General features: G+C 41.9%; 1 protein-coding gene across 1 annotated transcript in view; it reads left to right on the forward strand.

Annotated features, from left to right (window-relative positions):
* SH3GL2 (SH3 domain containing GRB2 like 2, endophilin A1) overlaps positions 1-23078 on the forward strand; it is a 163900-nt gene extending 140822 nt beyond the window's left edge. The window contains exons 7-9 of the mRNA XM_075851688.1: positions 465-568; positions 19380-19513; positions 21655-23078. Of these exons, the coding sequence (XP_075707803.1) occupies positions 465-568; positions 19380-19513; positions 21655-21854 (438 nt within the window). The 3' untranslated portion in view covers positions 21855-23078. The remainder of the gene's footprint in view (positions 1-464; positions 569-19379; positions 19514-21654) is intronic.
* The last annotated feature ends 2693 nt before the right edge of the window (positions 23079-25771 follow it).

Below are 25771 nucleotides of genomic sequence, written 5' to 3' on the forward strand. Positions count from 1 at the left end.
CAATCAGATTTCACCTCCCATTTTTCAGAGGCCCTTTAGAGAATAAAAGAAGCTACCTGTTGTCACTGACACAACATTTCTCCCGATAAGCTTAGGTATACAGTTCAGCTGGAATTTTTATTTTACAAGTTATCGTACAGCTATATAAATAAATGTGGTGTCACATACTGCTAAACTTATTGACACTGCATAGTAACAATTTTCATTATAAAATAGAAGTGGCTTTTTGTGTCACAGTGAATGGGCAGGAGGACATAGATTCAACCGTAGATTTCGATTAGTGTTTTTTTTTGGCTATTTATTGGAAGGGATACAGTGCTTTAGTCAACAAATCTATATTTTGTTTTCTGTTTTGTTTTACGTTTGGAGATAAATTTCACAAGATGGGCCTCCACGGGAAATTAGATTGTATTTGCATTTCATACCTTGTCTGATCAATAACTTACTGATCTGTTTTTTCTTAGATTGAACAAGTGAGCCAACTCTCTGCTCTCGTACAAGCACAACTGGAGTATCACAAGCAGGCAGTACAGATTTTACAAGTAGTTTCTGTGAAAATGGAACAAAGGTAAGCTCCATATAGATAGATTATACATGTACAGTATATATTACATTTCTTTAATGGAAGTGGAAGACTCTATAGAAGTAGTAAACATTTAGCAATTAGACTCTAACCATTAGGGTGCAGTCACACGTGGCAGATTTTGTTGCAGAAATTTCTTGCACTGAAAATCCGTTTCATTCATTTGAAAATGGTTGTTTTTGTAACAGGTGCATGGATTTCTACAAGTTTCATTCAGATGAACAGAATGGAACGGGTGACTGCACCCTTAAAGTATATACACACATAACAACCGCTGACTGGCCGAGGTGCAGCAGCAATGCGGGCAAAAGCTGCAACGACATGCATTTTTACTACAAATCAGAGCGGTTGGACAGGGGTCCGATACTTTTGCCTGTACATTAAAAAATATACTAAAGACTTAACTGGTTGCCGACACAGGACGAGTATGCTCGTCCTGAGCAGCGAGCACTTCGCGAATTAGGACGAGCATACTCGTCCTGTGTGACAGCCGTCCCTGCGCGCGTCTGTGTGCGCGATCGAGAGCGGGGCAACGGCTGTAATACACAGCCACGGCCCCGCTCTGACAGCGGAGAGGAGAGAAACATCTTCTCTCCGCTGTTAACCCTTTGAACGCCGCGATGACAGCTGATCGCGGCGTTCAAGGAGAGGGGACTGCACATTGATCGCGTCACAGAAAATAACTGTGAAGCGATCAAAGCCAACAACTCGTATGGCCAGACAGCCCAGGGTCCAGTGAAGGACCCCAGGGCTGTCTGAACATATTTCCTGTTGTTAGGGCATACTGAGGTATTCCCTAACAACTGCCTGTGTACAATCAGTAACAGGCTAATGTACTGGCATATAGATATATGCCAGTGTGTTACAGTTACAAAATAAAAATCAAAATGATAAATCCCTTTATGGGATTAAAAAAAAAAGTTAAATGAATGTAAAAAAAAAATAATGGTAAATAAATAAAATACACAGAAACACACATTTTTTATAATAAATCAACTTTTTAAAATATAAGTCCCAAAACATGAAATAATATAGACATATTTGGTATCGCCACGACTGTAACAACCTGTACAACAAATGTATAACATTATTTATGATGATCGGTGTATGGTGTAAAAAAAAAAATATTAAAACTGCTGCACAACTGCTTTTTTTCTGCATTTTAATCTAATTAAAAATTTATAGAAATTAAACGATAATGTATTTGTACCAAAAAATGGTACGTACATAAAGTACAACTCGTCCCGCAAAAAACAAAGTCTCATACAACTACGTCGTACAAAAAATAAAAGCGTTATGAGCGTCGGGATGCAAAGAGGGAAATGTAAAAAATTGCTCTGTCCTCAAGGCTAAAATTGGCCGTGTCCTTAAGGGGTTAAAAGACAACACACTGTTTAGCTGCACACCTATTTTAATTGGGTGTGTGTCTTCCTGAGGTATTTTTACCATAACAGCTGTTTTATTTTACTTAATAATAATTTATACTCTGTCGCTTGTTGTGTCTTTTTGATGCCAAACTAAAAAGATTATTGTAGCTTGAATTTTGTACATGATGTCATCCAAAGGTTTATATATCAGGCTAGGTTTATACTGTATATGCTTTCTTTTATACACTTATATGAAAAAATGTAGTCCACTATTCTTTTCAATACAGTTGAGATGTATACTGGACTGGCATATACCATAAGGAAATTTTCCTAGAGTATACACTGAACAGAGAGCCCAAATGTGGTGTGAACCAGACCTTCGTCTAATACTTACATATTATGGCTCTGCTACTTTGGGATGAAGCTATGATCGGTGGCTGCAGCCAAATGCATCTTGTCTATGGAGCATTTAGATATAATTTAAGATGTCCCATCTGAATATGTGCCAGAGAAGATATGTCCGTGCAGACAGTTTTATTTCTGATTGCTACCAGGAAAAATTAACTTTGTTATTCAGGATCTGCGCATGATTCCTGATAGAATCTGGATATAGAAGCCATTCCTAGGTTCTAGACCTTTGTCCTTATTTTGCTTTGATCATCATATATAGATGAATACATGTCTCCGAGAAGTGTCTCTGGCTCTACCTTAGGGCAAAGCCACACGTGCCGGAATTGCTCTGGAATTCCGCTGCGGACACTTCGCAGCGTTAATCCGCAGCGGACCCGTTTCTCCATTGCCTTCCACTTCTTTTTAGTAGGCTTCGTTTAGACGAGGTGGAAAATTCTGCTGCGGAGCATAGGCTGCGGAGCCGAATTTGGTGTCCGCAGCATACAATGGATGTTGCGGACCAGTGGCGGACTGGTTGCGGACTCATTGCGGAAGTTCTCCATTGACTTCAATGGAGATTCTAAATTCCGCAATGAAGTCCGCAGATGTCATGTACATGTTATGTGTGCTGCGGATACGTATTGCTTTTTTAACATGACATTTCTTCATTCTGGCTGGACCTATGTATTTCTAGGTCTACAGCCAGACTGAGGAAGTCAATGGGGCTCCCGTAATTACGGGTGACTATGTGTGTGCACCCGTAATTACGGGAGCGCTGCTAGGCGACGTCAGTAAATAGTCACTGTCCAGGGTGCTGAAAGAGTTAAGCGATCGGCAGTAACTGTTTCAGCACCCTGGACAGTGACTACCGATCCCAATATACAGCAACATGTAAAAAAAATAGAAGTTCATACTTACCCAGAACTCCCTGCTTCTTTCTCCAGTCCGGCTTCCCAGGATGACGTTTCAGTCTAAGTGACGGCTGCAGCCAATCACAGGCTGCAGCGGTCACATGGACTGCCGCGTCATCCAGGGAGGTCGGGCTGGATGCCGAAAGAGGAACGCGTCACCAAGACAACGGCCGGTAAGTATGAAATTCTTTTACTTTCACTAGGGAAAGTGCTGTCCCTTCTCTCTATCCTGCACTGATAGAGAGAAGGGAAGTACTTTCACCGCAATACGCAGCAGCTAGTCCGCATCAATTTACTGCACATTTTGGGCAGATCCGCCACAGAATCTGCAACGCAGATTCTGTGCGGCATTGATGTTGACAGTTGCGGAAGAAAACAGCCACGTGGGGCCATGCCCTTATTGTATTAACATCTACTCTAAATGTTTTTGTTTGAATCCTTGGATTAGATTTTAAGATGCCTTCTTGGTAATGTGTATCTGAAAGACTGTACAGTTTCAGAACCTTGTCAGATCTTTGTTATTTTTCATGACTAAATTGTAAGCTTGTCGAAATGGTTACTTACTGTCCTACTAGTCCGTTGACAAACTAGAGCTTCCCTTCTTTTTGATGTTGATAAATTTGCAGGTTAAAAGTGAGAATTTGAAATTGACTGACGGTTTTTCGAAAGGGAAAATTTCTGATAAGGTTATTTCTAAGGAGTTACTATTTAATCTTCAAAGTTACTCAAAAGCTAGAGCAACATGGATGCACCTGCAGTCTAATATTGCTGTCGCAACTGAGTAAAAAGACGGCAGTATCTGTGTAAATGAAAAAAAAAACTGAATTACCAAGTTTTGCCTTAACCCTCTACTCTCTACCTCAGTGGTCCCAACCTTTTATACTTGTGAGCCACATGCAATTTTGAGTAATGGCCGGGAGCCCAGTTAAATAAAAAAATGTAACATCTTAAACGTAGAGAAAAACATAATCATGAAATTTCAATTTGCAGGTGAATATTTCAGTTTCAAATTTAGCACACTGGTATTCCACCACCCAGATTGGCACTTTCTGGGTGGTGGAATACCCAGAAAGGATGGGATATATCTGTAATATTGTTAATGTGGATACCATATTGTAGCAAGAGCATATGGTTATAACTCAAGCTTCCTTGAGCCACACAGCAGCGGGTTGCGAGACACGTGACTCCCGAGCCACTGGTTGGGGATCACTGTTCTACCTCAATATTTACTAATATATGGCCATTTCTTTACGCTGTGAGTGAAAATCCTCTTTAACCCATTCCCGACATTTGACGTAACTGTACATCATGAGCGGAAAGGGGTAGTATGGAGCAGACTCACGGGCTGGGCCCACTCTATACCCAGTGTTTGTTGGCTGTATGTAGATAACTTCATTCCCAGCCGTTTAACCACTTAGATGCCGCGGTCAATAGCGACCGCAGCATCTAAGCCATTAGAAAGAGGAGGGGGCCTCCATCATCCCATTGACTCCTGCACGACATGATTCTGGGTTGTCGGTGGTTGTCATAGCAGCCTAATGAAGACCTTGAAGTCTACCATCTTTGTCCTCCTGTTAAAGAGGCTCTGTCACTAGTTTAGTAATGCCCAATCCCCTAGCTAATCTAATAAGTTCCGTGATAATGCTAGTGAAAATTGTGTCCCAAAACGTTTATTGTTTTAAAAGTTATGAGCTTTTTCTAAGTATGCAAATGGAACTATACTTGACAAATGGGTGTCAACACCAGCGGTTCTACTTAGGTGGAGCTACCTCACAGCCTCTGACCTGAGGTGGAGCTACCTCACAGCCTCTGTCCTATCAGCAGGAAGCTGCTTCCCACAGTGTGGGAGACTGAGACTGGAGGGAAGAGGGATCACTTGAAACAGCCATATCTCCGGCTGTGGACCATCTAGCACAGCGGTTCTGGTGGCATGTGAAAGATGAGATTCTAATCTTTTATATGGCACCAGGATCAAGCTGTGAAACAACCGGATATATCACCAGTTTAAAACAGTCGGGAATGGAAGCTGTATACTATATGGCTGTGTTGCTGGGCAGGGAAGGGGGAGAAGCTGTATGATGATTGGACAGCGTCATACAAAAAATGATTACACTGCCCAGACTGAAAAGAAAGTGTCACCTCCCATTTGGCTATTAGAACCAAATTAGCATATTTCTAAAAATGCTCATAACTTTACAAATAATAAATGTTTTTGAAAACAAATCACACTGTAGTTATCAGCAGTAATTCGCCTATTAGATTAGTTAGGACATAGGGAATTAATAAACTACTGAATAACCTACAAAGACCTCAAATCAGACCAAAGGCATAAAGAGGGGGTCCCTAAAATGCAAGTAGACAACCTAAACGCGAACCATAAGGGAACATAGCACTCAAAGAGAAATATGCAAAAAATGGAAAATCTTTATTAAATACAATATACAATGGCATAATACAGAGGAAAAGGATGGACCATACAAGTAGATAGAAACAGTGAGGTCAGATGTCAAAAACCTGGTGGCCTACAGAAACAACCTGTCACGTTGGGTACGTGGACCCACTGGGCCATACCGCCTTGACGGTATGGCAGCTGGCCAACAGGACACGGGTCACAGTCTATAATTCGAATAGTTTTTTAAAAATCCAGATAACCACTTTAAGATTTTACTTTACTGGAACTAAGGGGCATAAGACTACCCCATTATCCCTACTTCACCAAACTTCAACTACAGTTGGCTCAATGCAGTCAGGCAGGTAGCATTCTCCTAGCATTTGCCAATCCCAGACTCGTCCCTCAAACTGCCAGATAGAGAAGGGGGATTTGTCTCTTCACAGAACATGTTTCCACTGCTCCAGAGTCCAGTGGTTTTACAAAACCCCATCCGATGTTTGGCATAGTGCTTGGTGATGTAAGGCTTGCATGCAGATGCTCAGCCATGGAAACCTATTGTCACGTTGGGTACGTGGACCCACTGGACCATACCGCCTTGACGGTATGGCAGCTGGCCAACAGGACACAGGTCACCGTCTATAGTTCGTATAGTGTACCTGTGGTAGCTCAGACAGTAGCAAGGCAGGCTCGGCTGGGACTACGCAGCTGGTAGGCGTCAGGCATGGTGTAGCAGGACAGGCATGGTAAACCGCACAGCACGACTTTAGCTCAACACGGCACTTGACCAGGATAGCACGGGATACAGGTTACAGGTAGCAGGAACGGGAAACACTAGGAACTGGAATTCACTTAGGAGACCATTTGCATAGACAGGCTAGGGTAACAACAACAAGGCTTAGGCAAGGCAGGAAGGGGCTGGGCCCCTCTTATAGTTCAGGGTGTCTACGGGACCTGGCCGGGAGAAGCGGAAGTGAGCACTGGCGTCTCCTGAGGAGGAGATGGGGATATTCCAAGAGGACAGCCAGACCTTAGTGCCTGGAAGGAACTGGGGAGGCTCTCATCTTCTTGTGTTTGCCTTTCTCTTCATGCGGTCGACCGCCAGCAGAATAGAAGATCGAGTCTGCTGCTAGATCTGTAGAAAGTCCCTTAATTCAGAGTCCGCTGCAGGCACCTGGGACGTAGTGGAAACAGGCAGAGGTATTCGAGGGTGTTAGCCATAGACAATGAAGAATGGACTCTTAGCGGTGGAGTCACTAGTGTGGTTGTTGTAGGAGAACTCAGCCCAAGGAAGCCGCTGCACCCAGTCATCATGCTGCCTGGAGATAAAGTGTCGTAGATAGTTCTCCATAATCTGGTTTATTCTCTCGACATGACCATTGGACAGGGGATGGTAGGCAGAGGAAAAGTCCAACTTCACACCGTGGAGTACGCAGAGGGCTCTCCAGAACTTTGAGGTGAACTGAACCCCCTGATCCGACACAATATGTAGAGGCAAGCTGTAACGTCTATGACCGCGGAACGTCGTCGTTACTTACCTTCTAACAGCCGCGGCCATGAACGAGTGAGTTCCCGGCGGCATCTCCCTCCTTAGAAACGCCGGCACTCACTTCCTGGTCCGGACACTGTCTCCCGCAGGGCGCGCGCACGGCCTTAAAGGGCCAGTGCGCGCACAGTTGCAGAATATCTGCAATTAGCCCAGAATGCTGCTGGACTATAAAAAGGGCTCTGCCCTCTTGATCTTTGCCTGAGCGTTGTTGTGTTACCTAAGTTTGTCATTGCAAATGCTCTCCTAGTGTTTTCCAGTTCCCAGTGTTACCAGTTCCTGCTGAATGTACCCTGTATCCCGTGCTACCATGCCTCTGTGCCTTCAAGAGTTAGTCATGTTGTGTCCTCCGCTGCATGTACTGTGTCGCATCCCGCCGGGTGTCTGTCTACTGTCGGAGACTTATCTTAGCCTGAATCCACCGCTACTGTCTACATTGCCTCAGGTACCCTTTCTGGACTATAGACTTTGCATTGTACCTGTTTGGCCAGCTGCTATCCCGCTACGCGGTACGGCCCAATGGGTCCACACCTCGCGCCGTGACAGTACGCTCAGGCCATTTACTCCGCTGGTCGCTCCAAGGGCCTGTCACCCTCCCAAGCCATGCAGGCGGACCTGCAGGACCTACGAGCACGACAGGATCAACTTCTTGTGGCAGTAGACTACATGGCACAGCAGCTAGGGACGCTAGCTGCTTCCTTCTCTGCTCCTATTCCAGCTTCTTCGACTGATCCTCCTGCTACATCTCCTGGCAGCACCGGTTCTGATCCTCGTTTCTCACTGCCACCTCGTTTCCATGGAGACGCAAGCGCGTGCAGGGGATTTCTTAACCAGTGTCATATCCACTTCACCCTACACGCCAGAGCATTTCCTTCAGACGGAGCCAGGATTGCCTTCATTATTTCTTTACTTGTCGGCAAGGCCCTGGAGTGGGCGAACCCAATCTGGGAACGACAGGGACCCGAGACTTCCAAGGGTTCGGGTGGTTATTTCGCACTGTGTTCGAGGAGCCTGGACGAGTCTTGTCAGCAGTCACTTCTATGCTAAACCTTTGCCAGGAGGACACCTCCGTGGGCGAGTACACCATCCAGTATCGGACCCTGGCAGGAGAACTGTCCTGGAACAACGGGGCGTTAGTAGCTTCCTTCTGGCACGGTCTGTCATCCGAGATTAAAGACTAACTAGCTGCTCGCGATCTACCACCTACCTTGGACGACCTCATTTTACTCGCCACCCGAGTGGACATGAGGCTCAGAGAAAGATCCCAAGAAGTTCGTCAAGAGTGAAGACTTTCGAGGTTGGCCCCCAACTTCCAGCAACCCCTCTTGTCTTCATCTGCTGCCCCACCCGAAATCCTGATGCAAGTGGATCGGCTCAAGCTATAGGTTAAGGAGAAACCGCGCAGGCACACTTCTGGACTCTGTCTGTATTGCGGCCTCACTGGCCATGTCGTGCGTCTTTATCCCCAGAAGCCAAAAAACTCCAACGCCTAGGATTGGTTGGAGAGACAACCCAGGGCGACACATCATTTGATAGAGAACTCTCCTCCAAGCTGTTCATCCTTGTGACCATTGTCGCTGGCGAGAGGCCCCATCTAGTCTCTGCCTATCTGGACTCTGGCTCTGCAGCCATTTTTATACGCAAAGACCTTGTGGCTCTTCTTCACTTGCATACTACCCTTTTGGAGAAGCCGTTGATCGTTGCCTCAGTAGATGGACTTCCGCTGCCCGACACAATATTGTCTGTGACCAAGCCGCTGAGGCTTCAATTGGGAGCCCTTCATTCTGAGCTCATCTCCCTGTTTGTCCTGCCCAAGGCCGTCAACCCCGTGCTGCTGGGTTTGCCTTGGCTCCGTCTACACGCCCCAGTCCTGGATTGGAACTCCGGAGGGGTTCTCCAGTGGGGTCCCAAATGCCTCAACTGCTGTTTGGGGCATATCCATCCGCTTCAGCCTCCTCCGCATCAGTCATTGGCAGGGCTGCCCTCTTGCTACTCTCAGTTCTCGGATGTCTTCGACAAGAAGGAGGCAAAGACATTGCCACCACATCGAGCGTATGATTGTCCTATTGACTTGGTTCCTGATTCGTCCCCTCCTCGCGGTAGCGTATACCCTCTTTCCGTACCCGAAACCCAGTCAATGTCTGCCTATATTACGTAGAATCTAGAGAGGGGCTTCATACGCAAATCCTCACCCCCATTCTTTGTAAAAAAAAAAGACAGATCCCTCCGACCCTGCATTGACTACCGGGGCCTCAACCAGATCACGGTAAAGAACAGATACCCATTGCCTTAAATCTCTGAACTGTTTGATCGCATACGGGGGGCAATTTTTATTTCTAAACTAGACCTGCGGGGGGCCTACAATCTAATCCGGATTCGTCAGGGTGACGAGTGGAAGACTGCATTTAATTCACGTGATGGGCACTACGAATTCCTGGTTACGCCATTCGGCCTGTGTAACGCCCCCGCCGTTTTTCAAGAACTCGTCAATGACCTTTTCCGTGACCTCCTCTATGTCTGTATTGTGGTGTATCTCGATGACATTTTGATTTTTTTTCCCAGATCCAGTAACTCATCAGAGACATGTCCGCCAAGTTTTGCTTAGATTAAGGGAGAATAACCTATATGTCAAGCTGGAGAAGTTCATGTTCGAAAGAAAGTCTCTACCCTTCCTGGGCTATATCATCTCCGATCAGGGCCTCAAAATGGATCCTGAGAAGGTAAAGGCTGTCCTGGAATGCCCACGCCCTCAAGGCTTAAGGGTCATACAGCGCTGCCTGGGATTCACCAACTTCTACCCGCTGTTCATTCCCAACTTCTCCTCATTGACAGCTCCCATCTCTACCCTCACCAAAAAGGGCATGAATACCAAGGTGTGGACTCCAGAAGCAGAGGCCGCGTTCAAGAGCTTAAAGAAGGCCTTGACGTCAGCCTCAATTCTTCATCATCCTGATGTGTCCCTACAGTTTTCGTTGGAGGTGGATGCCTCCTCTGTTGGTGCTGGCGCACTTTGTTCCAGAGAGGTTCCAAAGGCAAGACTGTGGTATGTGGCTACTACGCGAAGCTTTTTTCTCCCGCAGAGCACAACTACTCGATTGGAGATCGGGAGTTACTGGCCATCAAGCTGGCCCTGCAGGAGCGGAGACACCTACTAGAAGGTGCAGTTCATCCAATCATGGTCTTCACGGACCACAAGAACCTCACTTATCTCCAGATGGCCCAACGACTGAATCCCCATCAGGCCAGGTGGTCGCTGTTCTTTTCCCGGTTCTAGTTTGAGCTCCACTACCATCCTGTCGACAAGAATGTGAGGGCCGATGCCTTGTCCAGGTCATTCGAGACAGAGGATACTATGGAGTCTCTACAGAGTATCATTAGCCCGTCCTGCATAATCCCTGTCAACCCTCTGTTAGAGACATTCCCCCAGGGAGGACTTTTGTGCGTCTGGCTGACAGAAGAAGAATCCTCCGCTGGGGACACAGTTTCAACTTTATTTGCTGCGCACACCGTACAGGAGGAGACAAAGTCCATGACGTCTTTGGGCAGTGTGGGTCACCAGAACTGACGGCAATTAGGTCTCGGGTCTTAAGGATACTAACGAAAAAATATTAGAGACCCTGGGTAGTTGGCGGGCATTATAAGCAACTAACGACAGATTGCCAATAGGCAAGAAGCCCTATTTCCCAACTACCATAATAGTAAAATAAATTCTTTATTGTGCTATACTAAGCCCCATTTACCCCTGAGGATGCTACAGCATTAGCGAAACATGTCGGGGGGGGGGGGGGGGGGGGCTTCTTATATTTTAATTCCTGCTTCATGCCGGACCTGCTGTTGGACAAAATTAACCAATTAACTGTCAGAAATAGTGGTCCCTATACCGGCCGTTAGGTGTCTTACACTGCTTCATATGCAGTAACTCTTTACACTTTTGTCCGGTACCAAGCAGTGACAATTTTAATCTCTATGTGTGATCTGTCTCTTTGCTATATATAGCACAATAAATAATTTATTTTACTATTATGCTAGTTGGGAAATAGGGTTTCTTGCCTATTGGCAATCTGTCGTCGGGTCTTAAGGACACCCGCGTGACCTGCCAATTTGGAATTGTGTCCCCAGCGGAGGATTCTTCTTCTGTCAGCCAGACGCACAAAAGTCCTCCCCGGGGGAATGTCTCTAACTTGCAGAGGGTTGGCAGGGATGATGCGGAAGTGAGCGCTGGCGTCTCCTGAGGAGGAGCCGATGACCAGCGCTCACAGTTCCATGGCTACGGGCGTCAGGAGGTGAGTGAGCCTGACGGCCCACGGCCATGGGCATGACACAACCAACCATCAGTAGCTTCGTCAGCGAAGCCGGTCTCTAGGGCGAAACGCGCGTCGAGGCGTTTATTATTTTTTTGCCAGCACCTGACGTTGCCTGTCCCACTCCCCACCATGTCTCAGGATATGTGTTAAATTTCTGCTATGCTACATTTTTGCACTACATCATTGTGGCTCCTCAGCTTGTATTTCTGGTGTGTCATTTCATCATTATTTGGAGCTCATAATAAATTTTTATGCTACACATTTAGTTTGATCCAATACTTGCTAAACCCCCAGTCAGCATTACTATATATATAAATTTTCATATGTTGGCACGTTTATCGCTATTGTTCATTGAGTATGGTCCGATTGTTGTGGGTTATTTGAGTGGTTCTTGGCTACTGATGGTTGGTTCTTTCTGTAGGCCACCAGGTTTTCAACATCTGACCTCACTGTTTCTATCTTCTTGTATGGTCCATTTTTTGTATATTTCTCTTTGGGTGCTATATTCTCTTATGGTTTGCCTTTAGGTTGTCTAATTAATAAACTACTGACAGATCCTCTAAGTAGAAAGAAAAAATTTATAGGAGCCGGTAAAAATTACTATACACTGCAAAACATAAATATTGTAATGTATTTTACCAGCGATCACACTAAATTTTTTTAAAAACATTTAAAGGTTTTAGCAAACTACAAAAGATTATTAAACGTTAAAAAAAATACCTTTTCCCATTCTCCGTCCTAAAGTAATGTAAAAAGTAAAAAAAAAAAAAAATATTTGCTATTACATAAAAGTCCAAACTATTCTAATATAATACTAGAAATAGAATAGAGTTGCTGTTTTTTTTTTATCTACCAATAAAAATCTACATCTTGACCCGCAAAAAACAAGCACTCACACTGCTTCATCAACAGAAAAATCAAAAGTTATGGCTTTCAGAATATAGCATCTCAAAAAAATATATTTTTTTCAACATAAAAAAAAATATATACATTTTGTTTCGGCATAATCATATTGACCCACAGATTAAAGTTAACAGGTATGTACCGTACAGTGAACGCCATAGAAACAAAACCCAAAAAACAATGTAGGAATCACAGGCTTTTGTTTTCCCATTCCACCCCACAAAGATATTTTTTTCCATTTCCCAGTACTTTATAAGGTATATTTAATTGTGCCATTAACCCTTTCCTTCCCCAGCCATTTTTGGGTTTTCATTTTTACTTTTTCCTCCCCACCTTCCAAAAGCCCTAACTTTTTTAATTTTTTTGTCGATAAAGCCATATGAGGACTTGTTTTTTTACGGCACCATCTATTGTACCATATAATGTATTAGAAAACTGGAAAAAACAGGATAAAAACAGCGATTCCACTAAATTTTAGGGGGTTTCAATTTCACGTCATTCACCCTACGGTAAAAACAGCATGTTAAGTTTATTCTGCGGGTCAATATGATTACGGCGATAACAAATTTATATAGTTTTTTTTATGTTTTACTACTTTAACAAGGAAGAAACTAATTGTTAAAAATAAAATTTGAGTTTTGTCGCCACATTTGAGAGTCATATCTTTTTGTTTTTTTTCTGGTGATTGAGTGGTATGAGGGCTTATTTTTTGTGGGGTGAGCTGTAGTTTCTATTGGTATTATTTTGGGGTACATGAGACTTTTTTATCATTTTTCTTTTCGTTTTTTTTGTGAGGGGATGATGTGACCAAAAAAACATTGTTTTCATTATTTTTTTTTTTTTTACGGCGTTCATCGTGCAGCCTAAATAATGTTATAGTTTGATAGTAAGCTGCGATACCAATTTTGTATAAGCGTTTTATTTTTTACATTACTTTAGAGGGAAAAGGGGAGTTTTTAAAGCTTTTTTACATTTTTTTACACTACTAAAAACTTGTTTTTACATATTTTATTAGTCCTCCTAGGGAACTTGAACCAGCAATAGTTAGATCGATGGTACCATAACACTGCAATACTATTGTATTGCAGTATATTGTCATTTTTACAGAATTCTGTTAAGCCCTGCCAGAGGCATTGCTTAACAGAGGCAGGGAGAAGGCAGACCTGGGGGCCTTCATTAGGTCCCTGGGCTGCCATGACAATCATCGGCACAACAAACAATCGCCTCACAGGGGGGCCTATGAACCTTAGATGCTGTGGTTGACCGCAGCATTTAAGGGGTTAAACAGCCAGGAACAAGCGCGATTGCTGATCCTGGCCGTTAGTCCCGGGTGTCAGATGTAATACACAGCTGACACCCGCAGCACATGGAGCGGGCTCAGCGAGTGAGCCCGCTCCATACATCAATCCCCGCACCAGGATGTGCTATTATGTCATGGTGTGGGTAGGGGTTTTTAAAGCCTAATACTTGTCCTTTAAAAATGAAGCTCTCATATGGCTATGTTGACAGAAAATAAAAATGTTTAAGGATAATGACAGGCAGAGAAAAAAACTAAATTGATAAAACAAAAAATGGCGGTGGCAATGGGTTAATGTCTTTTCAATCTACAATGGAGAATGCTTCTGCAATTCTGAGCTGTCTAACATTTAATAGTCTATCTCTTAATGTGCTGTACAAGACTTTGTCCTTATCTTTGTGGCATCATACCATTTTGACTTTGGGCCATCTTTTCTCCAAGAAGCAACAGTGCATATGTGTGTGGGAGTGTAAGCGTAGGGGTAGAAAGACAGCTGTTCTAGCATAACTACAGTAGTAGAAATGCGTCTCAATCTGTGTTATCGTCAAATGATGAGCTATAATAGAGTAAAACAATTTCTATGAATTCATTTCTCATGCAGTATTGTTACAAACCTGGATAATTCTTAAATCCGCTTACTTTACTTGCAGGTCTTCAAGGTTATTTTATTATATAGCAGCCTAGTGAATGTTTCAGTAGCATGACTGAAACATTTAGAATCAATCTGATATATTGTTATGAATTACCTGGCTCATAATTCAGCCTGATAAAATGCTTGGATAATGCGGCTTGATAAAATGGCGCAGCGGCGGTAGCTCCGTATGATTGGAACTCGTTAAAACAACTCAGCGTAATGTTAACATGGAATCGTACAGCATCAGAAATTGATAGAATGTTGAGATAGTGCACACTTGGTGAAATGTCACATTAATAAGAGCTTTGTAATCGTAAAGCCTGATAAAAATGCTTTGACAACTTAAGCTGGTGAAGGTTTATCACGCTGTGTTGTCATGCCATGTTACATTCTGTACAAATCAATAATGGCCTATAATTTAAAATGACTGTTGGCATAACTTCAGCTTTCTACTTCACTAAACGGTGTAGATCCCTAGAACAGGTGTCACCTAGAATTGGAAGCCACCACGGGTGGTACAGGAGTCATTTGCCCAGAGCACTTACTATTTGACACTAAATATTGATCATTTTCATATCTAACAACAGATGAACTTGCCTATTTAATTGAAAACCTTGACTTTGTTATGCTAAAAGTATTGATGTTAAATTGGGCAGAACCTGGACCCTTGACTGATATCTATTTGCCCTGGGCAGTCAAGCAGATCTGCTACTAATATCGCTGCCCAGTTTTTTGCCACAATCCGGAAAGGACTGACATTATCCTTTATGCTTAAACCATACATTTCCATGAGAATTTAATTTCTACTTGATCCTTATACAGAGAATCCCTAATTTATTTTTCTTCTTATGTGTACATATTATAATTTTTTAGATTCATCAACTACTATTTTCATGGTCCCTTAAACAACTCTGATGACATTGTTTGATTTTTAAGATGCTTTGGACCACAAGGTAATCCACATTATAGATGCAAAATGTGAAAAAATTGTTTTCATTATACACACTTACTGGCTAACTTTTACTCATAGTTAAAGGGTTACTCCCATCTTAGACATGTATGCCAAATCTAGGGGATATGCCTCAAATGTCTGACACCTCTTGCACATGACCGAGTTCGGGCCGTGAAAAATGATCCGTGTGTCGGACGGATTTCCCCCGCTTGACCGCTGTACAGGTGAAGATGACTTCTGGCATCATAGACATTTTATGATGCTAGGAGTCCCTGCCTCCTCATGGAACTGCTGTTTCGTACTGAACAAAATGATACAGTACGGAACAGCAATTCCGCGGGAAGGCAGGGACTCTTAGCATCATAAAATGTCTATGATGACAAGAGTCCCGTTCACCTGTACCGTGGTCGGGCCAGGAAATCCAGCCGATACTCGGACCATTTTTCATGGCCAGATCTCGGTCGTGTGCAATAGGTGTGACAGATGCATGTCTCAGCTCTGGGACCCACACCTATCTCCAGAACAGGGGTTGCCAATTTTAGGGGTTGGCAAACAAGGAAATTGTACATGGCCACCGTTTCATAGGTAGCTCAAAGGACTGGATTCCCATGAGCACCATGAGACTTGGGCATGTAAACCTTTACTGCCTGAGACGACCATGGACTATCATTAAACCCTTGACTATTTGGGGATTATATGGTGGTATTATTTGAACACTAAAAGCAGTTTTATTTGGGCATGGATTGGCAGTATTGTAGGAAATATATGGTAGTGTAGGCTCTGTTCACATAACGTTAGGGCCCCCATTCACCCGGCCTATGCCAAAAGAGTGTCCTTTTAGCATACGTGGGGACGGTATATGTTGGCATACTTTTTTTTCTGTGAAGATTAACACAGTAGACTACGCTATTCTATACAGAGTGATACTGTAAAAAGTGTATACCATGAGGTATTTGCTTTTTTTTTTTTTCTTTTACTACGACAGCCTATTAGCGACGTACAATATATGGACAAAAGTATTGGGACATCTACAGAAGACTTTATGACATCCCATTGTAAATCCATAGTCATTAATATGGAGTTGGTGTCCCTCCCCCATTGCAGCTAAAACAGCTTTTAACTGTTCTGGAAAGGCTTTCTACAAGATTTTGAGCATTTGTGAGGTCAGACACTGATGGACGAGAGTGCCTGGTTCACATTTTCTGTTCTAGTTCATCCCAAAGGTGTTCAATGGGGTGAACTAGGGCTCTGTGCGGGCCAGTCAAGTTCTTCCACAACAAACTCACTCAACCATTTCTTTATGGACCTTGTTTGTGCACTCGGCACAGACATGCTGGAACAGAAAAGGCCTTCCCCCAAACTGTTCCCAGTTGGAAGCATACAATTGTCCAAATTGTGTTAGTTTCAATGAAGGGATATCTTAATGCTTCAGCATACTAAGTGGCCTAGGCCTACCACTGAAAAATGACCCCATAGCATTATCTCTCCTCTACCAACTTTACAGTTGGCACAATGCAGTCAGGCAGGGAACGTTCCCCTGGCACCCGACAAACTCAGACTCATCCACCAGACTGCCAGATAGAGAAGGGTGATTTGTCACTCTGCAAAACTCGTTTCCACCTCTCCAGAGTCCAGTGGTACCACACTTTACACCACTCTATCTGATGCTTGGCATTATTCTTGGTGATGTAAGGCTTGTGTGCAGCTGCTCATCAATGGAAAGACATGTCATGAAGCTCCCGGGGCACAGTTTTTGTGCTGATAATGCCAGGGGAGGTCTCTGCAGCTATTGAGTCAACAGCGCGTTGGCAACTCTTATGCACAATGTGCCTCGGCACACAGCGCCCCCGTCTTGTAACTTTATGTGGTCTGCCACATCATGGCTGAGTTGCTGTGGTTCCTAAATTCTTTCACTTTACAATAATGTCACTAAGTTGATCATAAATATCTAAGAGGGAAGAAATTTCACAAACTGGTACTGTAATATAATGCAGCAAGCCACTGTGGAATTCAGTAAACTCTTTAAAACAACCCATTCTTTCACAAATGTTTATACAGGTAGACTGCATGGCTAGGTGCTTGATTTTATACACCTGTGGCAATGGGACTGAATGAAATACATGAATTCAATGAATAAGAGGTGCGTCTAAAATACTTTAGTCTATATAGTGTATATTGCTGTATGTCTATACCGTGGCATATGTTCCAGCCTTACATCGGGGAAAATCTTACCGACATATACCTCAGACGGAAGGTAATAACACTATGTGAACAGAGCCTTTAGGTGGGCACTTTATGGTAGTTTTATTTGGATACTGTATGTATTATTATTCAGGCATTATTTGGCAGTATTTTTTTCGGAAGTTTTGTGTAGATATTCTGTGGAAGTATTATTTGGCATTTTATGGCCGTATTCTGGTATGAACATTTGGCAAAATGTGCATATGTATCTGTCCGTTATATATGCATTTTGAGATTACAAGAACAACTGTCTCTTAAAATGTTCGTTTGCTTGTTGACCATTTTCTACAATACCAGTCCTGCTTACATGATCAGTTTTTGGCCCAATTTTTTACAAAAATTACTCTAATTTGGCATGTGAAAATTTGTCAGTTAATGTCATTAAAATCTTCCTAGTACTGCCCAATATCATAAACTTTTGTTGGTCAAAGAGCCTCCAGCAGGATAATGACCCAAAATATACTTCAAAAGGCACCCAAAAATTGAAGAAAAAAATGTTAGACTATCCTGAAGTGTCTTGCTCTTGGTCTTTTATTTTACTCACATTTCAGAGAAGAAACCTCAGAGAAGACCAGGAAAAGTCAGATAAACTGGCAGTCAAAAAATGGAGTAATCTCATTCAAAATAGAGGCATTGTCTTAAAAGGCTGGGCTATGAAATGTTAGATAAGGCCTAGTTCACATCCTGCTTTTTTTTTTCTTTCATCAAAGGTATATGTCGGGAGGACTCCAACAGAAGGCTGCAATGTATCCCATTGTATAGGTATTCAGTGGCATACATCGCCTGAACCCACAGGCAGAGTGCAACCTGTCCATATATGGACAGTGATGTCTGGATCTTTGCGATGCCTGAGTACCCAGCCAGAGAGTCAGAAGCGCTCTGGCCAGGGACTCCGGCCCTGGAGAAGTCCCTGACGTCTGGAGCATCATAATCCCAGGTTCCGAGCTAAAGCAACGGCAGCTCTCTGGCCGGGGACTTCAAGCATCACCCGCATGGCAGCCCCATATCCCCTGCGACCACAAGAACTTTAAAGCAGCCGGTGTCCCAAGGTGCTATCTCTGCCCAGGGAAGCTACGTCACTGGAGCTTCCCTGGGATAGCCCCAGTGATGTAACTAACCAGTTATGTTACTGGGGCAATCTCAAGATTTCAAAGCAACCAGGGACTGGTTGTCAAGGTCTTGCAGTCGGGGGATATCGCCAGTGGGCAGCACAGCCTCTGCTGTTTAGGGAAGATCCAGCGATAACTTTCCATATATGGACAGTAACGTAACCGGAGCTTTCGGATACATACATTTAACAGAGGCCTGTGATGGATGCATACAGAAGCATCCGTCACCCATAGGCCCCTATGTTGAAAAAAATGTATACCGCTCGCCTTTTTTACGCTATTGCATAAAAAAAAGTATACTGATGTAAACTAGCCCGACAGAGGCCAAAAGGACACTTTTGGCCTCCGTTGAGCTAATGCCTTATAGACACGTTTAGCGTGTATGGTGGGAACTTTCCAGACGTACCCGCTAAATGTAGAGCAAAATTTCGATGTGAGCTAGACCTTAAAGGTTCCAATATTTTTGTCGATGCTATTTTTTTGTTTTAATTTTTTTCAATGTTTTTTTTCTACTTCATGTGAAATAAAGAATAGTGGATACCAAATATTTTGGTCTGTTTCAGCTTAGTCCAAAGGAAATTGTGTTATATGAGAAAAATAGAATCTCATCTATAATTTTGGTCACAACTCATAAAAGATGTCCTTCAACCCACAGATCAATTTCTCACAAACTGTAAAACCCAAATATTAGGAAAAAAAAGTTACAGTTACAGAACATAGAGATAACCAAACAAAATACTTTTCATTTTGCAGAGTTAGAGATGCTGCAGTACAGCCACGGCGAGAATACCAGCCAAAACCTCGTATGAGCTTGGAACTTACATTACCCAGTGAAAACAATCAGCATAATGGAGGTATTTCTCTTGCTTCCACTCCGAAACCATCAGGTATGCTTATGGATATTGCCACATTTATGCTTTGTTTAGGTAGATGTACTTTTAAAAGGGGACCGTAGGGAATTTGTTTGTTATCTTTCGCCAATTATGCAATTTCTCTATGAATAGTTTTAGTCAAAACCAGGAGTGGAGATTAGATGGCAGAAAAGTATGATCGAAATCTTTAGACTTTTTTCCTTTTTTTGTTATGTTTTTTGATCTTTAAGAAAACATGTAAGCAATCTTTGCATTTGGCTGTCGGCCTCTTGCAATGACTAAACAGATCAGCGCAAGCGCTGAGCAATCGGTGTTAGACAGCAGGGTAAGCATTAGTGCATAAACCATGCATGCGTACATTGAGAGTCCAAGGGGACTGCGCATGTGCGTTCCCCCGATGTGAAAAAACACATTTCCCAGAAACTCAATGTCACTAGTGAATTGCCGTATACTAGGGTAGGACTGTCGACTCCTAGCCTATGTGATCGGTATACGGCACGTCACTAGAGGGAGCAGGAATTGTGACGTCAGAGGTCACGTGACAAACGGCAGGAGCGGAGGAACGAGGCACTTTGGAAAATGTAAGTAAAGTACTAATTTATTGTGGTGGGGAAGCTAGATATAGACCAGAGATAAAAGTTTAACTCGGGAAAACCCCTTTAAAGAATAAATTACACCAAAATGTAAAGTGTAAACTGTGAATTGCTTAAAGTACCAAAAGGCAGAGTGCTGTCCTGCTGCTGGGACCCACAGGGGATAGGTGACCACTTATTTTTCTATCTAAAAAGTTGTCCCCATGCACACGACGACCGTATTTTTGTCCACCCGTAAATACTGGCATAAATACGGGTCCTTAGTCACACGTATTCGACACGTATTTACGGGCACGTTTTCGCTGCAAAATTACACTGCAGTAATCGGCAGCCCTTCTCTCTATCAGTGCAGGATAGAGAGAAGGGACAGCCCTTTCCGTAATAAAAGTAAAAGAAATTCATACTTACCCGGCCGTTGTCTTGGTGACGCGTCCCTCTATTGACATCCAGTCCGACCTCCCTGGATGACGCGCAGTCCTTGTGACCGCTGCAGCCAGTGATTGGCCTGTGATTGGCTGCAGCGGTCACATGGGCTGTAACGTCATCCCAGGAGGCCGGACTGGAGGAAGAATCAGGGAGTTCTGGGTAAGTATGAACGTCGTCTTTTTTTTCACAGCTTTATTTATATTGTGATCGATAGCCACTGTCCCTGGTGCGGATAGGGTTACTGCCGATCATTTAACTATTTCAGCACCCTGGACAGTGACTATTTACTGACGTCGCCTAGCAACGCTCCCGTAATTACGAGTGCACACACGTAGTCACCCGTAATTACGGGAGCCCCATAGACTTCTATGGGCCTGCCCGTGCCGTAATTACGGCCTGAAATAGGACATGTTCTATATTTTTCAACGTAAGCATACGGGGAGGTACCCGTGGCCAATAGAAGTCTATGGGCCCGTAATTCCGGCCCGTGATTACGGGCGTTTTTACGTTCGTGTGCATGGGGCCTTAAAGTGTGTATTTTTGGATTTACTACTATGAAAATAATGCTCTTCTGTCAAAAATAATGTCACACAATGTTTTATTTTTCATACATAGATTTTTTTTGTACTTCAAAGGTTATACCTAGAGGGAGCAGTACCTGTATACTGGCATCTGTGCTAGGCAAATGCTCATAAGTAATTAAAGGTGGATTAACTATATACAGTCATCCATAGAGGCACTCTTAAAGGACACAGTATGTAGGATACCTCCAAAGAACGCAATGGATGTTATCCTGCCAATAGAGCTAAGCTGTACAGATGTGTGTAAAAAAGCAAAAGTGTGCCCCACCTTCTAATATCAGCGCCTCAAACTCAATTTTAGCACAGTTGATGCAAAGGAATACTGTTATTTGAGCCATCTTTTTGTCAAACCATAGCACCAGTTTTGCGGCTGTTGAAGATAGCTGGACACCCAGTAGAGTGGGTAGAAGCTTTGGTTTACCATTTCTGCATGTTTGCTGTAAAACCACAGCACAAACCAAAGATAAAATATAAGGCCCTACTTGTTTTATAGCCTAAAAAAATTAAAATAAACTAAAAATTAATTACAACTGTGTATTTACTTTGTGTGATGCAGGTGCTCCCATGGATCAGCCATGCTGTCGATCCCTATATGACTTTGATCCAGAGAATGAAGGAGAACTTGGCTTCAAAGAGGGTGACATCATTACTCTCACCAACCAGATTGATGAAAATTGGTATGAAGGGATGCTGCATGGCCAGTCAGGCTTCTTCCCAATCAATTATGTTGATATTCTGGTCCCACTGCCACACTAAGATGTCTGATATAAACAATAATCCAGTTTGTACCACTGCTTTTAAATGCTGCTTACTCCAGATGACAAGTACAAGTGCAGTGGTGTTCAATCTGTTACATTCCATGGTCATTTCAATTTAATTTGTCTTTATTTTATTTGTTTATATGTGTTCTTTCTTCTACTATGGTATTCTGTTATTGGATTCTTTTTTCAGTCTTAGTGTTCTCTATAATGAATGCAGGAATAAAAAGTACTTGTTGTGGCATCCTTACTTCCACGATACAGTGCACAATAGTCTTAACATGCCCATGCGATATAGTGTTATTTTTATGCCAGCTTTGCTTACTGTATGTTTCCAGAAATAAATGTTTACAGAGATATAACTGTGCGGGGATTTTAGCCGAAATGGCTTTTGCTTAGGTTTAATGAAATGTATTATAGCAAATTTTATTCTCTTGTATTGTCAATCAATCATGGTATAAGAAAGACAGGACATGAGCCACACGGAAACCAATTTTTTTATTTTTTTGAGTGTTATAAATTATGTCAATGTAAAATGTAGTATTTTTTTTTTTTTTTATAAATGGAAGAGGATTTGCCCCCTAACTTCACTAAATTTTTACATTTCCACAATCCATTATGTATACTATATATGTTATATACTTAAATAAAAAATACAACAAACTAATTGTTCTTTTTTTGAGTAGAGCCATAATAAAGTGTGTCAAATAAAGAGCCTTTCATCTTAAAAATAATGTCTAGAAATAGTCCCTCAGTTGTCCTCTTCTACAAAGTTAATATTTTATTCAGTTTTTCTGTGTTCTATATGGATGCTGGATTTCCAAAGATGACCGTCACTAATAGCATCCATTACAGTTTTAACCCATGGTGGTTGTCATCCAGCTTTAGATGACAAACACACAAAGTTACATTCCTGCCTTTCTCCTATTGCCATGGCAAGTTTTTCCATTATATTCTAGAACCAGTACTCTCGGCAATAGCAGTCCTATTAGATAGGGCCTGAGCCTGTTACAAGTGCTGTCCAAGTAATTCTACAAATGTTTTTTTTCGTATTTATGTCAGTGGTGTAATGGTGGCAAAATAATAGAAAAAACTGTCATAGAATTGGCATAAAAGAGGTTTTATGGATGTCGAGGACAAATAATAATTCTTGGAGCCTGTATATGGCTGTTGGTGCACAGGTTGTGACCTATAGTATCAAGAACTTGTTAGGAATGCCTAGCTTTTATGTAATTTTTTTTTCAAATTTTCTTAATTACATTATTTTCTGTGAATAAATTAATTGGTCCAATTTATTTATTTTGTTAATTAAATGTTGCAGAACAAACGTTTTTTTTTTTTTTTTTTCTTAGACTTTGATGGGATTGGGAAAAGGCCTACTCTGTAATAATGCACAATCTGAACCTGAATTATTAGAATTTTTATTTGCGATTTCCATAATCACAGTGTTTGTATATGTTCTTAAATTGTTTATTTGTGCTCCCTGTATTTTATGTTACAGTATGGTTCCTAAATTATATCAGCTTGTGGCTATTATCCCATGACACAATTGCAAACACCAGTAAATCTGTGTCAGTCTCTACACTTTGACTATCTATGTAAGGTGCGCATAAGTTCTTCTGAGGGTAAATATGGCAGTTAGAAAAGATGATCATGTGATCTAAATAAAATAAAAAAAATTAAGGCAGTTAAACATTTCCGTTATACATTTTCAAGCCCAATCATCGCTGGTATTCTGCAAGAATGTTTTTTACGAATCCAAATAGGATGGAGATTTAGTAAACCATGTAATTTAAGATGAAAGTTTTAAAAGGTTTTTTTGAGATTGTAAAAAATCTGGCAACTGCCACTATTTATTTACAGTGCTGCATCGATGACATTCCCATTTACCCACGTGATCACTGCAGCCAATCACTGGCCTCATTGGTATATGGCACAAAACCGCTGAGGCCAGTGATTGGCTGTAGTGATATCATGGGTATACGGGCATGTCATCGCTGCAGCTGTAGCACTGTAAACTAAGAGCAGCACACAGAACTGCTCTGAAATTATGGGGATTTTATCAGGTGAGTAATTTGTCTCAGGAGCACTCCTTTCTTTTGTCCGTCCAATGCTTCAAAACGCAGCTCTGCTTTTGCAGATTGGCTGCTGTGTTTTAACACAAACCCACTGTTGCATGTCTGTCCAACTATTCCCACAAGTCCAGCAAATATGATCAGTAAACCAATTAGGATAGCCATCTCCACCCAAATTGGACATTACTTGCGGTTCGCAAGTGCAATTTCATGTAATTTCCTCAGTGATTTTCACATTAATTTTCTTCTTCTCTAGTGGATTTTGTAATAACGCATAAAAATGACAAAATGCTTTCAAAATGTCACATGTCGACATTCCTAAAAGTAACCCTACCCATTAAAAAAAGGCATCCATTTTTTCTGTACTTATGAAATCGGATGGCCACATTATTTTAAATCTGTTAAGCCATCTACTAAAATAAAATATAGCATGCTGCAGAAGAGGGCTGAAAATAATTTATCCATAAAACAAACTGACTGTATAAGTCTGCTTATTATCTGTTTCTGACTTGTGGTGTCAGTCTGTGGTAACATTTTAATTTTAGTAGCTCCTTAGAATTCTGTTTTATAAAAGATTTGGAATGTAAACAGATATTTTAGGGGCCAATAGTCAATAAATGATAAAGGGGTTCTCCCAGAATAAGATGTAATACAGCTGAATTAGAGGCCATCTGTCCTATCAGGTAGAAACCTATGTGTTGTACTTCTGTAGGGGATGTAAAGAAAATATACCTTTATTTATTTAGTCCTTGATTGAAACCCTTTAAAAGCTATTTTGGGGTATTTTTATTTATTTATTGTAAAGCATTTATTTAGTGATAAAAACTATTTTTGTATTTGAGTTATATTTAAAATAAATTGCAGTTTCACGTCTGCAGCTTGTATGTATCACAGTACATAGAAGCTGCAGAAAGCCTTTCTGAGTGGAATCTGCCAGTGAGCTGCACTAACTGCTCGGCTGACAGCGGCTCCTGTGTGCTCCTGAGTGATTTACTAAACTTCGTTCTGATCAAGTCAAAGTGTGATCCACTGTGATATATAGGAGGTGCAGAAGTGACACTGCATTATTTTTTTAATAAGTCAACTTCAAAACTTATTTTTAACAATAAATGCTTTCCATTTTTGGAAGGAAGCTCCATTTATGAAGGAAAAAAAACAACTTGTGGTCACCAGTGAATATATTTCTTGACTTCTGAAGAATTAATCAATCATATATCAAATATAATTTTTTTTTTACCTTAAAGATCTGCTATTTTGTTTTGTGGGAAAACGGGGATGCTAACACCCTATAGACTCTTTGTTTAGGAGACAATGAAATATTGAGTTTAATTTTTGAGACATCTCTCCCGTACTTTCTTTTTTGCTCCAAAGAAGAATCCGATCTCGGCACATAAATACATACAAGAGAGAGGAAACGTGACGTGCAAGTGGCCTTAGATGCATTTATTCAAATGTGATATACACCATTTGCCCTTGCACGTGTAAGTGTTTATTGTATTTTTTTAATAATTTAGTTTTTTGTCAAATCTCTTGTTATTTAAAAGTCTGCATATTACTGTGTCAAACAAATGAAAGTGGTAAAGCATTTGAGTAGGACTCACAGGTCCACAATGAAGGACACTTTCAAATACCAAAAAATCATTACAAGTGATAATGCAGAATCCGTGACGCACAGACTGCAAAAGAGTCATGACAATTTGTCAAACGTAATAACAATACCAGAAATCAAATGGTCATCCCATCCTATCTTTTAAAGAATAATATGCTGAATAGTCAGAATAAGTTCACACGCTGTGTTTTCAGGCGTATTTCGGGGCATAAACACCCCGAAATACGCCCA

Source organism: Rhinoderma darwinii, chromosome 1, assembly GCF_050947455.1.
Source record: "Rhinoderma darwinii isolate aRhiDar2 chromosome 1, aRhiDar2.hap1, whole genome shotgun sequence".
NCBI lineage: Eukaryota > Metazoa > Chordata > Amphibia > Anura > Rhinodermatidae > Rhinoderma > Rhinoderma darwinii.